The sequence below is a fragment of the Stegodyphus dumicola genome, chromosome 5 (assembly GCF_044657685.1).
Source record: "Stegodyphus dumicola isolate Sdum_Otavi_A_Nest chromosome 5, ASM4465768v1".
Lineage (NCBI taxonomy): Eukaryota > Metazoa > Arthropoda > Arachnida > Araneae > Eresidae > Stegodyphus > Stegodyphus dumicola.
Window position 1 is genome coordinate 213,334,193 of NC_140772.1, and position 15,755 is coordinate 213,349,947.

General features: G+C 33.8%; 1 protein-coding gene across 1 annotated transcript in view; it reads left to right on the forward strand.

Annotated features, from left to right (window-relative positions):
• LOC118195680 (putative methyltransferase-like protein 24) overlaps positions 1 to 15,755 on the forward strand; it is a 77,448-nt gene that overhangs the window by 37,030 nt on the left and 24,663 nt on the right. Inside the window, exons 2-4 of the mRNA XM_035367007.2 lie at positions 3,987 to 4,158; positions 9,977 to 10,126; positions 14,841 to 15,000. Of these exons, the coding sequence (XP_035222898.2) occupies positions 3,987 to 4,158; positions 9,977 to 10,126; positions 14,841 to 15,000 (482 nt within the window). The remainder of the gene's footprint in view (positions 1 to 3,986; positions 4,159 to 9,976; positions 10,127 to 14,840; positions 15,001 to 15,755) is intronic.

The following is a 15,755-nucleotide window of genomic DNA, read 5'->3' on the forward strand; positions in this document are numbered from 1 at the left end:
CTACAAAGTGGTCAAAAAGTCAGTCCAAAAGTCTTGTTACCCTCTAAGTTCTTTGCATAGACGTAAATTTCATGTTTAAAATGGCGATATGGCGATAAAAGAATGGGGGGGGAGTGTCATCCCCATTCTTTTATCTTTATTGCGATATATGTTGTTGTCTCACAGAGATTTTTCACGTGGTGAGAGATCGAAACGTTTTGCAGGCCACTCCATCGTATGGTTACAGACTGTTGGAACGAGCAGTCAACTAGCAGATCTAATCATTGAAAGCTCTGGTAAAAACCGTCTTCGCAATATGACAAGATATTGATTGATTGTTCCATTAAAAAATTAAGGACCTAGAAAGCTATCAGTTAATACTTATTGTTTGAGGAGAAGTGTAGAAAAGAAATATATTGTTGCGAAATGCTCAACTGAGCTTTCCCACAAAGCAGGTTAGAGTTGCCATAAAATGGCAAAGAAAATGCAGGGTTGCCAGATTTGGCGCGAAATCACCCATTTGGCGACAAAATTGATGATATGTCATAGATGGAGCGATAACATTCTAGAACGAATTCTTTCCGGTTTTTCCCAGAATGTTCCCGAAGGCAGGTCAAAATCTATAAATACCCTGAACGCGAAATAGCAATTTTATCGTGAACAGTATCTTGAGTGAATTGAATTCAGAGATTGGCTTGAGAGCGATCGACTGAGTGGGGAGCTGTACTTTAGTGCTTTGCCGTGAAGGCTGTCTTCACCATTGTAGCCTGATAGCCTGAAAGCTGTGTTGCTGGTTATTTCAGCTTGTTTATTGAAGTTTTTCGACGACTGTAACGTATCTTTATACCTGTCCTTTGTAATACTGACGAATAAATTGTGTTTTAATTCCTCATCCAGTGCTCTTATAAATCACTCCAAATCCACGAACCCCTAGAATGCAACAATATATTAGCAAAGGACAGAAAAGGTAAGAAGACATTCAAACGGTCCTATTTGAGCTCTACATATTTCCCTTCCTTTTGTGTCCTCTGTTTCCCAGCCTAGAATAAGAAATATAATGAACCCTCGGTCCCGAATGTATCTCATCTCATCTCGAATAAATCTGTTCATAAACAAATTATCTAAACAAAAATTCTAAAAAAATTTCAATAAATTATGGAGATTTAAAATTTACTTTTTAATACGAAACAGGAAGTGTAAGTCTCTGCTGATTTGTTTTTCCGGCTCCTTCCTGTAAAATTAGCTGACTAAATTGCCCTAATACATAGAAAATTGGACCCTATAGCTCACGGGAAAAGAGTAATCTTCTGTTTCTCGTTGACCTCTAACAAAGTATGTGACTAAGATAAACAGAAACACTAACTTTTCTGCTGTAAAGTGTGTTTTTGCTTTGAATATGAATTCTGATTTAATTTACATAAATAAATGAACATATTCTTCAAATTAAAGTACTTAAAAATACAAGTAAATAAAAGTGTAATAAGATATAAAAAAAGTCTGAAAGGTTTCAGATTTTAAATTACATCCAAAGGGGCGTTTGTTTAACGTTTTGTGTGTTACCTTTATTTATTAAATATCATGTTCTTTTGCACTTAAACCATAAAATTCAGTTCAGTAGCAATGTCGCAAAATAATTTTAAAATGAGCCTATCTTTAGAATTTCCGATACACAGTTCCGTGCCCGCTGGAGATAAAAAGGTTTCCCCCTCCCCCGTAGAGTGTTGCCATTGCTCGCTTTTGAATCGTTGAGTTTGTTACTCAAAATTTCGTTAAAATTTTACAAAATATAAAACCGATAATAAAACAAATTCTAAATTTCAAATTTGGTCTTCCACATGCCCATATTCATAGGAGGATTACGTCATTCAAAATTCGATGGGTCTATGTACCGTTGTTTTATCACAATGCGAGAAATATGCATACATTTATGCAGATTTTTCATTATTTAATTTCTTAAAATATAATGCAGGACTCTAACATTGGGTGGCAACAGTTTGAAAAGTGAAACGGACATTTATAGTGATTCAACGCAAAATCGCAAAACGAAAACAATAGTCCTTCAGAGACAAAGCCCCTTTGGACTAATTATTAACACTATTCTCTCTTTACTATAATACAGCTTATTCTTTGCTGGGTTTGACTTTTTATAACTGCTGTCGAATTACTCTGACTTAGAGTTAACCGAAGACGTGACCCCGATTACACTTTATTCACTGACATTTCTTTCCACAGTTCAAACAGTTTCTCCAAAGCCATTTCTTTAGGCAGTATCTGTAAGTTGTATATTAAATTGCATAAAGTTTAAGAGGAAGGAAGAAAAACATGGATGTATATCAGAACTGGATAAGGGTTCAAATCCGGCTTGCAGTTGGAATATAATCGCATAAATAGCTGATGGAGTTTGCTGACCAGACTAGTTCACTGATGCGAGATACTTCATTCTTCTATCAGTTAGTAAACATATTTTAACTAGACCATTGTTTGCATTTAGTACTTTTTAGTGCTTTGCTAAAGGCTCAGTATCAGGCGACACTTCAAACCAAAAGATTTTTTTTTTCCTTTAGGAAAAATTGAAATCTAAATGTAGATTAAAATTTTCCTGAAAACGAATATTTGTATTTTCAAGACGAGGTAACTAAAATAGTTAACTGAACACCGAAATAATCACAGAGCAAGTTACAGACTCATTTTTATATTAAATGTTATAAGCTTTGAATTCTTATGATTTTAAAAAGGAACTAGTCTACATTTTTAGAAATATAGATAATATTTCTGAAGAAACTAAAAGCTTATAATGATAAAATTAAATTTAAAATAACAGCATGAAAATCCTCTGTAATAATAATAGCATTGAAATTTTCCAGCTAAAATATGGAATTATTGCATATTGCATTACAGATAAAATATGGCATGTACATTTTTAGTCTGAAATTTTAAATACACATCTTTCTCATTTTTAAGACTTTTTTTAATGGTCTCTTAAAAAAATGTATAAATGGTGTTTTACTGCATTCATGTAGATGCCAATAATTATAACCTGTATGTATAAGATTTTACTGTGTAGGGATTTATATTTATTTTAAATAACCAATTTTATTTAATTTATTAATATTATTGTTATTATTTCCTATAAGCCTCCATTGCCTTAATTATGCCAGAATATTTAAATTTGGTAGCGGGCGTGAAGGAATGCAAATTCTACCTTAAGAAAGAGTTTAAAAACCGAGGTTCAGTGGGTTCAGAGAGAGGTAGGCTATTACCATCCTGTTGCGTAAGCATCTGCTCCCGGAGTTGTTGCTGGTTTTACGTGGTATAACTGCATTCACTTGCTGCCTCTCGTTTTCGACGAGGGTTTAAGAAACAGGGAATTATCTGAGCACAGTAGCTTATTTCTACGACTTGTGCATATCTTTAAATTTTTAGTTTCGTTCTGTGATTTTAGTTACCGCCCAAGAAGAGGCGTAGTGTGTTAGCGTCGAATTGACGCATTGTAGATTTTAAAGAGTATAATAAAATGGATACCTTTAACCCTTCTTCTTTGCAGTTACTACTCACTGAGAAGTTAGACAAGTAAACCCTACAACTGTATAACACACAGTTTTCGCTTAATTATTTTCAGTTATGGAAGTACATGTTTGCTTCCAAAAGAAATTGACTGGGAATCATCATAAATCACTGGCAGTATAAGGAGGCTTTCTAATTCTTGATATGTTCTGAGGTTTAACTGATAAATATGATTTTAAAAAAGTAAAGTTAGAACCAGCTGCGTGCCAATGATTAATATTAGGTCAAAAACATTACATCAGACTTCAAAGAATTTAACAAAACAACTTGATCATAAAATAATGAATTTTGTAATGTTTCTTATATTCTTGGAATAAATACTAGTTATCGTGTAGCACATTCGGAAAATACTTGCAGCTGAAAATTTCAGTTGCATAGCATGTAAATGGTTTGTATATATGTGTATAATTAATACTTTCTTCACAAATAATTTTCCGTTTCAGCCTTGGATTTCCAAAGGCTTCTGTATTATGTACAACATCCGAAAACTCTATGCCGTACGGCACTTTCCTTAGGAGGGAGCAAAGATGCACGAAACAGGATGGATGGAGACAAAATCATTTGCCAAGATGCTGGAGCGCCTCTGAAGCCGCCCTGTATAGTATATTCTTTCGGGTTAGTATTTTTAATTTCTAACACCTATATGACGTAAACCACTACAACATATTTCAACTTTTTCTATTTGCTTGTTTTTTAAATTTAATGAATTAGCATTGAGATGTTATACTGTTATACTGAATACTCTTAAAGCAATACGAGAAAGGCCGAATTAACCTGTTTTGGGTCCTTAGACATTTTTCTTACCGGGCCTTCCACAAGAAATAGAAAACGCAAAAAAGTATTCCCCAAAAATGTAGACAAGGAATCAAAATAAACAAATAAATAATTCTCCTCAATTAGTCTTCATGCATATGTTAATTTTTATTAAAAAATTTATTAAAAATTAAATTTATATTACCTGATTATATATATGCATTTCATTATATATCATTACCCAAAAGAATTAGAATTCGTTGATCCTATTTTATAAACTAAAAAATTGAATTATCTTTTGTTAAATGTTAAAACTGGTTGCCAAAAAGTATGACATCAATTCACAAATCGTTTTTTTCGCTTTCAATTCTGAGAAGTCTTCAATTATTTTCTTATTATTGATATTATCTAAAGCAGTGCTTCTCAAACTTTTTGGGTTCGCGGACCGGTAAAACTTACGAAAATATTTCACGGATCGGTGGTTTTTTGCCCCTAACTCCCCCCCAAAAAAATCTTTACAAGGTATTCAAGAATTACTACGTAAGTTAATTGTAATATTCTTATTACCATTTGCCTACAATCATATTTAAATATAAAGATAAGTAAATATTGTTATTATTACATATCAGTATAATTATCATATATAAGCATATAAACCTTTGAGAAAAATCACACAATATTACAAAAAATAATCACAAAAACCCTTGCATATAGAAACGGATAAGTGGCGGTCTCTGGACAAGCGAATGAGGATCCTTATGAAACGCCACTTGTCAACCTTTTCTCGTCCTCAAGTGGTAACAACTGACATAATCGGAATTCATAATAATGCTTTCGTTGGAATACAAACAACATATTCAGGTTTTGGACAATTTTCTTCTGATTGTGGCCAAAGGACAAAACCATAGTTCAAATAGTCTGCGATATAGTGCCTTACAAATCTTTTTCTTTTTTTGGCAGATTGTGGACTACATTCACCTCCATCTGTATTCGAAGGGGCAGACGACGTACCTGGTTTTGGAGAACACTTTCTTTGCATGAAATTTAATAATGTGCCTTTCGTTTCCTCCTTACTCATCCTGGTTATTGATTTTCAATCTACCTAAAGTTACAGAAATAGTAGTTCTAGCACAGTATTAAATTCAGAAGTTATTAAAAACAGTTATTGAAAACGTGCAGAAGAATTTAAGCAAGATTAAAAAGCGAAACCTAACCTAAGACGCTTTAAACACTACGATAGATATTCAGCGTTCAAGTAATCAGCGATACTCAAGGCAGACCCCCAGGGGCACATTAACTGGTGTACTAAGTGTACGGCATGGCAATTTATGAAAGTCGATTAGGTACATAGTTGCTAGTTTGTTTTATTTTTCATCATCGATCATATTATTTTCTAAACTAGTAAACTATTGTTATTGTAATGTAGGTACTGTTGTAATATCGGTTGTCAGCCGATGAGACTTTGGGTTGGACAGATAGCTGGATATTTTGCAGACCGGCAAATATTTCTTGCGGATCGGCGGTTGAGAAACACTGATCTAAAGCATTTTTTTTTTCGATGCACAGTAAAATTAAAAAAGTTAATTTTGATTGTCTGGTGATATATTTGATATTTAATAACGAATTATTATGTATTAAGCCTATACTATATCTTCTTTCCGTGGCTCTCACCAGAATGTATATTAGAGTTGTTCTGAGTATTAAGCTGAAGATGAATGTTTAGATGAGGGTTCCTGAAAGCCGCGTTTTGCTGTTACTATTCCCTATGCTTCATTAGTATTCTGGCTTTAATGCCTTGCTAACCAACGTTTAAAACACGCGCCGTTAAATATCTGGGCCAGTTTGAATACCCTATTTTATGTATAATCTCAGACGACATTATCAGTATTTGAGGTCACGGAGGTTAACAGATGATGAATTTTTACCCATAAAACTGTCATCTCATACAGTGCTCAGGTAGGTTGCATCGTATGCGGTGGCATCTGCTATTAACCTTATGACTTTTGTCGCTGTACTTTGTTCTTGCCGTACCAGATATAGTGTTTTGGAGCTTGCAAGTCTTATATTGCATTTGCGCTCACAGTACTGTGGTAAAGAGGGCTATCCGCCTTTTCAGGCTGAGAATTTTTCTGACTTTATGTGTATTTAACATGCTACACCAAGCTGATGCTACATGGCAGACTCTTGGCACTGTCTCCGTATGATACCATGATTTTCGAAGTGCTAAGGAAATGCCGCACGTTCTTCCAGTCATCCGTAGTAGACTATTGTACTGCTGATATCTTTCAGGCGTTCTATATGTCAAATTTAATTGAACTTATCATAAAAAATAATGACAAGGTATTTTAACGTTTTGCTTTTCTTGACTAAGTGCTCATTAATTTTGAAGATTAGATACCTGGTTAGGATTTGGGGATTTCCAATTACTACATCAACTGTTTTTTCGTGTTGCTGCATAAGCTTATCCTGTAATCAACAGTTTGTTAGACAGTCTAGCGTTTAATTTTCCCTGGCTTGTTATCTTCTTGCGGCACTCGTTCCTACTGTTATTAGGATGTCATCTGCATGTGTTTGTGCATGTACATTTAGATCAAAATGCTAAATACATTAAGCGCTCCATCTGCTACAACATTCCATAAGACAGACCAAGACACAATCCTTGTGGGCAATCTGTATCTGTGTCTCTTTTGAAGATGCCTCCATCTGTGGTGACTCTTAATCTTCTGTGTGAGATAGCTCCTAATTATTTGAATAGCATCATTACTAACTCCCAGGTATCCCAATGAGGCCAGTAAATATCTGGCCACCAAAGGGTGTCACTTCTTTGATGTCAAGCTAGATCATTGCCGTATACTTGTCCCTTGCAGAATTGCTATCTCTGATTGTCTTAAGGTTGTGCAGCAGGTGATTCACCGAAAGTAGGTATTTAAAGCCAAAGGGAAGATAGTTTTTTCTAGCAGCTGTGCACATATTATGTTGCAAACTTCTTAGAATAAGTCTCTGAAGAAGCTTACCTTAAGACAGCAAGAGACAATCGATCAATGGGAGAAAGGCAGTGGCGTTGAACGACCTTTCAAGTATGGAACTATTTCAACGTCCTCTACGAGATTTGGAAAATATCCCATTTTCCAGAAACGCCTGAGGAATGAAAACACAAGTTTACTAAATGCTCAAAACATTTCTATTATGATAGTGTTTTCCATACCCCCAAATCTGGTCCTACAGCCTTATTGCGATTCAGCCTTTTTAGTTGATTGTCCACTTCCAAGTGAGGGAAAGGCTTGCTTGTGAAGTTGCCTTGACTAGATGTAATATGTCTTGCTTGTTTCCGAACCGCTGTATGACAAGGTCATGTCCGTATTTTTGATATCCGAATAGATTCACAAGAATAATTCACTGTTGTAATGATGCTATGTCATTGCTTGTAACTCCTCGCATTAAGGGGCGGTGCCTCTGTAAGGATGCATTATTTGCTAAATTTCTATGTCGTATTAGTTTCTTTGCATCTAGCATTGCCAACTTATATCTGGCACATTCCTTTTTGAGACAAATACAAAATTGGTGTCGTACTTCTGCATCACGTCTGCCTGATATCTATGGCTGCATGAGTTAGGCATTTTCTTGTGGATGCTAAGTTCCTCTGTTCACTAGGTATGGTGATTTTAATTGGAGCTTTTTTTTTTAATTTGTAATCTATATAGCTATTATGCATTCAATTTGTAAGTTGAATGGCTTTTATGCATTCAGTTGCAAGCTACATAGTTGTACTTCTGTTATGCTTTCTACAAGAGCTTTTGTGGCTTCAAGATAGACTGTTGCATGACTGGACAATGTCTTCTGCTTCTTTAAATCACCTAACGGTCCGCATTCGATTCTATTTACAATCCGGAAACGCTACGAAAGAAACGTGTTTTCACAATTTTTTCTTTTAGCTGGAACTAAAGCCGTTCTCGGAATGGCCATTGTTCGATTTCCTTTCCCCTCTTCAAAGAAGAAATCTACCTTCATGCTGTGAAAAAGATAATTTTTCTGGAAATCGGCAAAAAAATGGAGTGGCGGCTGCATTACCCATATTTTTTCATACTTCTGATTTTAATAATCTGTCATAGTTTTATCGGTTTTTATTGCATTTTAATACTTTAATATAGGTTTATAAAATGTAAATATTCGGAAATGCTTAATAATAACCTTGGAAAAAGATGTGAAGTCACTAGGCTTCTTTTAAGCAGGAGATGTGAAAAATGTGCAATGCCCTCACCGGGACTAGAACCTGGGCCTCTCGAATACGCGCCGAGTGTGCTACCACGTCTCTTAGGATTGTAGAGTCATTAGATTAGGTTAAGTTATTTAATTACTGCAAGGACTCGAGGGCTATCTGCCTAAGGGGAGGGATGCCTTCGTGGAGGTCTTTCTATTAGAGTCATTCGGTTTTTTGAATCAGGAAACGTCAGTGCCCTCGCCGAGGCTCGAATCCTGGACCTCTCGAATACGCATCAAGTATGCTTCCACTTACACAACGAAGGCACACAGAAAGAAAGGAGACAATGCCTTATATACTCCCCCTTTTAAAGAGCGACTGGAGATAGAGGACCACTCTCCAAATTCTGATGATGACGAACCATCGTCCATTACCTTTTATTTCGGCGCCACTGGAGTCATTAGGATTTTTTATGCTGCAGACGTGAAAAATGTGCCATGCACTTATCGGAATTCGAACCCTCTACCTCTCGAGTATCTGTCGAATATGCTGCCAATTACACCACGAAGGCAAGAGGAAAAAAGGGAGAAAATACCTTATATGGTTAGAGGACTAATTTATCATTTACCAAATCGAGTGTAATCCTACAGCATTATTACATTATTTAAGACAAATAGCCATTTGTATTTAATGCAAATGATATTTTAATCAGTTGAAATTAGGTCTAACGCAGTACCAGAAGAAGGACATTGGCCCTTTCTGTGTGACTGTATTCATGATTTTGATGTGACTGGTGCAAAAATCTTAAATCCAATTACTGTGAACATTCGCTCTTTTTTAAGTAGGTACAGAATCACACGTAATAAATCAGACAAGAAAATCAACCAGAAATCACACCAAGCAGAGTCGTTTAATGTAATATAAAATTTCCAAATTTGGAAGTTTCAGCAATTATTATATTTTTATCACTGAAGATAAAGTGCATCTTGGCTTCTCGTATCAAAGGAATAGACTTTCAATTTTTTTTTTGGGGGGGGGCGGGGTGAGGAAGATTAGGTTTCGTTAAAGTTTAAGCATGCTTGCTTATATATGTCTTCTGAGGGCTTCCATTACTTTATTTTTATTAAAACGTGCCAATGCAGTAAGCCAGGTTTACACATCTACAGTTGATAATAGTGTCATTGTTGTTTGCATACATGAAAAATGTAAAATTATTAAATTTTACATAACAATAGAAATAACAACCAAAACGGGTCTTGAAATTTTAGACAAGTTGACTAGAGAAATTTACAATAAACTAGAAAAATTTAATTGGAATTCATCTTAAATAATAGGAAACAAAATTCTAGGCAGTCTCATGAGAACTAGAAAAATTTATACTGAATTCTTTTTAAATCCATTTATCTGCTATAGCTCGACAAATAAATACTACCTTTCACTGTTTTTTTTTTTTTTTTTTTTTTTTTTCCATTTCATTTTCAGTGGTAATGATGAGTGGTCATTTGAAGAAGATATCGAAAAATTTGGATGCAAAGTCTACACCTTCGATCCTAGCTTACTAAAAGACAACCACGAACATAAGCCTAATATTTGGTTCTACCGTGTTGGAATTTCAGATTTCAGTGAAGACAGGTATGTAAATTGATTTAAATTCTCTTCTTCTAGCAAGTATGCATATATTTGTTCTAATTCTTATAAATACCTGATTGAAAAAATGAAACTTTATGACCGACTGCCATGCATCCTTCCTTTATCGCCCTTCCGTTATCAACTAGAACAAATTTTGTTTGGGGAAAGTGCAGAATCGTTCACTGCTTGGCTCGTTTTTAAGAATTGCATATACTCGGTATTCATGTACACATCGACCTGTTTTCACTTAAAAAAAATCCCAGAATTGCACAAAAATCGCATTGTGCACTCCCTTGACTTTATCCATGTACACATCGATCTATTTTCACTTAAAAAGTCAAAGAAAATCGGCAAAAATCCAATTCTTCTTACTCTTGTAAAAAAACGCCAAACAAATAAGTGGGCGATTCTGCACTTTTTAGCCTTTTGTTTAAATAACCGGTTAAAATTCCATAATCGGGGTGAGCGCCAAGCTTGGCGAGAGTTTTTTATTTGGCGCGATTTTAATTTGTTTGTGGTTTCCGACTGTATGTTTTCTGTTGGCAAACCTAGAGCTTTATTTCGGTAACTGTAAGAGCGCAAATTTAGTGAAGCCAGATTTTTTTTTAATTTAATTTTGAAATCTGTGTTTGTTTTTAAAAGTTTTACTGTTTAATATTATTGTTATATATATGTTTAATATTATATTTATATAAATATTTGCAGAAGGTTAAGCTGTTGTTGGTGGGAGAATGTTAGATTTCACATTACATGAAGTTTATAACTTATGAATGTTTTCATTTAATTTTATTTAGTTAATTTTTTTATAGTTTTGTTTCTTGTATGTGGCAATCAAAAGATGTGGAACATTTAAAGCTTTGAACGAAAGTTGTTTAGTGTGTTGAATTCTACGATGATAGTAACTTGAATATTTTAGTTAGTTTATGGTGCTGAATACGCATAATTTGCTATTCTGTTTACGTTTAAAATTGACTTCGCAGTGCTCTGATCTGTTAAGTGTATACATTTATTTACTTAACAATTATTTATAAGAATTGTTCATTCTACCATTTTATGATGAATTACATATATATATAGGACTATGCTTTTACTTGCAAAGCTGTTGGAGTTTGTTTTACTCATCTAGTATTTTATCATCTCATTTTACTATTCTGTTTACATAAAATAACGGCGTTTCACTACTGCAAAACTTAAAAGTTACTATTCTGTTTACGTTTAAAAATCACATTTTAGTGCTTTCAGTGCTTTCATTTAGAGCGCCTAAAAAATTCGCCAAATTTTGAAGACCAAAATAGTTTGGCGCCAACTTACCCCGCTTATGGAATTTTAGCCAAATAACCTTCTTCAAGATGATGTAAATGATAACTTTTTCTAAGCCGATCCTTTAATTCTTTCCATTTGTTCACTGTAAAATTTATTGTTCCACTTTATCCCACACATAGTCTGTTAGATTAGTGTCTTTAGGATTTGGGGGCCAATCATTAGATGAAACTCACCCTAAGTTCCATGAGCCATTTTCAAAAGAGAACAGCTTCAGTATAGCCCATCTTCAAAATTTGCGAATTTTTTTGGCGCCATAGAGCGTCAAATACAGTGTTTTGAAAAATGGTTACTATCAAGATTTGCGACAAAACTGCGTGTTTCAAAAATGTTGGAACAGCTTTAGTATAGCCCACCCAAAATTTTAACCAATAAATATCGCCAAGAATGACGATAAATGATATGATCTGGCAACCCACATCGTTTACAAGCATGTGGTAACCCATACCATTCGGCAAACGCAATGTAAACAACCGTAAATTTCTGATTTCTAAAGAGAATGGAATTACGGTTACAGCTAACATAGTGGGCAATTACATTTATTCAGTTTCAATACAAATTACCGAGATATCCATTTACTCTAAGTTAAATGCACGTGCCCTGTGTTCTTACTTTTTCGGCATAGCTTTCTCTTAAAATTTGTCTCGCGCTGCATTGTACGGGTAAATACAACATTTTTAATTAGAATTCTACTAAAATTAACTATCTAAATACAAAATTCGTAACTAAAATTAACTGTCTAAATCCAAAATAGCGAGTAACTAAAATCCGTAACTAAAATTAACTGTCTAAATTCGTGAGCGATTGTTTAACGCTCAGATGTTATCGAGAATACTGTTTTGGAGATAAAATTTTTGCATTTAGTTACGGATTGCTCTAAACCTGCTGTTAGTGATGTAATTATGTATCATGCGATTTTAAAGAAAAATTTAAGGTGGGAGTTTTCAAACAAGCCTAAAAGTTTGGGAAAGCAAGGCATTCCAAACAGATATTTTATGTATGAAATAACAAGAGAGTATGAACTTGTTAGAGGATTTTTGATGGATTGTGGATTATTGAAGGATAGAGTTTGTTGTGAAAAATGTAAAATACCATGCAAAGCTATCTTACATTTGAGAAAGGCCAAGCAAAGGTGAGATTTTCCGGCATTGGTTTTAAAATTACATCCTTTTAACAACCTTAATCATTTTCATTAATCATTCCTTAATATTTTTTCTTTTAAAATCGTGTATAATAGTCGTAAATTTGTTTCTATTATCCACGATTTCTAGCGAAATCAAGATGGCCGCCAACTTTGAACCATGGAGTTTCGTCGAAAATCTCGATGGTAACCATTTTTCAAAAGAACATATTTCACGCGCTTTGGCGCCAAAAAAAATTCGCCAAACTTTGAAGGTGGGATATACTGAAGCTGTTCCAAAATGGAGACCATCTTGTTTTCACCAAAAATCATGGATAATAGAAATAAATTTACGACTATTAAAGGCGATTTTAAATGAAAACAAAATGTTAAGGAATGATTAATGAAAATGATTAAGGTTAAAAAGATGTAATTTTTAAAAACAATGCCGAAAACTTTTAGATATTTCGCCCTTAATAAATAATTATGTAATTAAGAATTAATTAACTGTAAATTAAGCTTACTACAGGTGAACCAAGGTCTTAGCTTAATTGACTTCTCAGCCCTACATTTTTTGCAACTCCAAATACTATCATTCGATGACTTTTTCTGACTAACTAACCCGCATGGTATATTACATTTTCCACAACAAACTCTATCCTTTAATAATCCGCAATCCATCAAAATTCCTTTAAAAAATTCATACTCTCTTGTTAATTCATACATAAAATATCTGTTTGGAATACCCGGTTTTCCCAAACTTTTACGCTTGTTTGAAAATCACATCTTAAATTTTCCTGTAAGATCTCCTGATACTGAATTACAACACCATTAACAGCAGGTTCATTAGGTTTATTGCAAGCCGGAACTAAATGCAAAAAATCTCACCTCCAAAATAGCCAAAAATCTTATCTCCCAAACAATAATCTCCACGATGTCTGAGAGTTAAATATTCGTCGATAACAGTGTTACGAATTTTGTATTTAGCTAGTTAATTTTAGTAGAATTATAAATAAAATAATTTGCATTTCCTCATGAGACAAGTTTTAAGAGAAGCTGTGGCGGAAAAGTAAGAATACGTGGTCCCAGGCATTCAACTTTGAGTAAATGAATATCTCGATAATTTGTATTGAAATTGAATAAATATAATTGACCACTATTAGCTTTAAATGTTAGCTGTAACCGTAATATCAGAAATTTACGGTTGTTTACATTACGTTTACCGAAATGGTATGGGTTACCACATCCTATCATTTATCGCTATGCTTGGCGATAATTTTTGGTAAAAACTCTGGATGGGCTATACTAAAGGATAGCCCTCAAAAGTCCACATAGTATGACAGATCATATTATCCCGTTGAAAACCAAGTTCTGAAGTAAGGGCGAAAACGTTGTTCTGAAGAGATGAAAAAGAGTCTCTTTAGATAAAGTAAGTCTTCGGCTGCAGTAATACTTAGTTAAGAACGGGACTTCAAATTCTATTGTACGCTAATGATTGAACGTAAGGTTTTCCTGCAAAATATTGACCAATATAGTATTAGATTTATTCCAATGGCTTGTTTTTTATCCATGGTATATTTTGATGTAAACACTCTAAGAATTAAATGACTGGTACCTGCAATTCGAATAATGCAAACAGAAAATCGAATTCATGAACCTACTCTTTTATGAGGCAAAGTTTGTATGCTTGTAAAATTGTTATAGGTGGCGTCAAAACTGAACCAATGATAGTTAATGGAGAGTTCTGTTGTAATTCTCCCTCTATTAGAATCATAGTTTCCCAACACCTTTCGGCTTCCCCCCCCTTTGCTTTTGTCCAGCATCCCCTATCTGTAAACTATATCTGCTACCAAAATTTGAAAGTGTAATCGGGGATGTAATATTTTTTAAATCTTGAAAATTGAATTAAATAAAGAAATAAAATAAAATAATTATAGATATAATATGAAATTTTAAATTTGTTTATTAAAGCATCAAGGACAGAATTACTCAAGATGAAATAAAAATATTAAAGCGTTCTCTTAAAGGAGAGGTTTGAGCCTGATGAAATGTTAGCTGATGAAATAAAAGTCGTGAACAAATCAATATTAAAAATGTTTCTCGAACATGACATGCCCAAGCATATTTTCCAGCAGTTTGCCATAACTTTCCTTTGGGTAAGAACAGTCTAATCACGAAGGACAGGAGGTCCTAGTTCTAAATCCTGGAGGGAAGTCTTAATATATTTTCACTGTTAGATTGTACGTGCATCTTAGTGTATTTTATCATGTTGTCTAGGTTCATGCCCAAAGAAATGACAACTTGGCGAATGCGCACTTTGGACGAAATAATGGAATCTCTTGGACACAAAGACAAAACTATCGATGTCCTTAAATTAGATATTGAAGGAGACGAATGGAATGTTTTAGAAGATATGCTTCGTAAAGGTTTATTGAAGGTGAGTACTTTTTAAGCTTTTCGAAATCTTTTTCAAAGAAAAGGGAATACATTTTGTAGTTTCCTGGAAAAATAAAAAATAATAATAATAATAATAACAATAATTTTAAAAAAACGAAAGAAGAATAGATAGGACGTGACTAAAAACTTAATCTTCCAGAATTTAAAATCCCTAAGTGAGGGCGGCTAAGTTGAGGGCGAAGAGAAAATCTGGAAATATCTTAAGGTTTGAATTATAGTACGAATAAAAATAGCTTATTAATTTAAAGAAACTTCTTCTTATATCACTGAAAGAAATTTTCATAAATGGAAAGAATATACAATTCTGACATTTTGAATATATGACCTGAAGCCTGAAAAATCAAATAAAAATTTTTTAAGGGTTTCTTCTGCATATGTGCATTAACAATTATTATATTAACAACAGAACGATCTCAAAAGTACGCTTAAGCACTTTTATATCTATTTAAATGTATTATGACATTTCATGCAAAAATATATAAGATAATCTAACCAGAACTGAATCCACCCTTTTCGCCCTCCATAACGCAATCGGAACCAATATAGTATTAGATTTATTCCAATGGCTTGTTTTTTATCCATGGTATATTTTGATGTAAACACTCTAAGAATTAAATGACTGGTACCTGCAATTCGAATAATGCAAACAGAAAATCGAATTCATGAACCTATTCTTTTATGAGGCAAAGTTTGTATGCTTGTAAAATTGTTATAGGTGGCGTCAAAACTGAACCA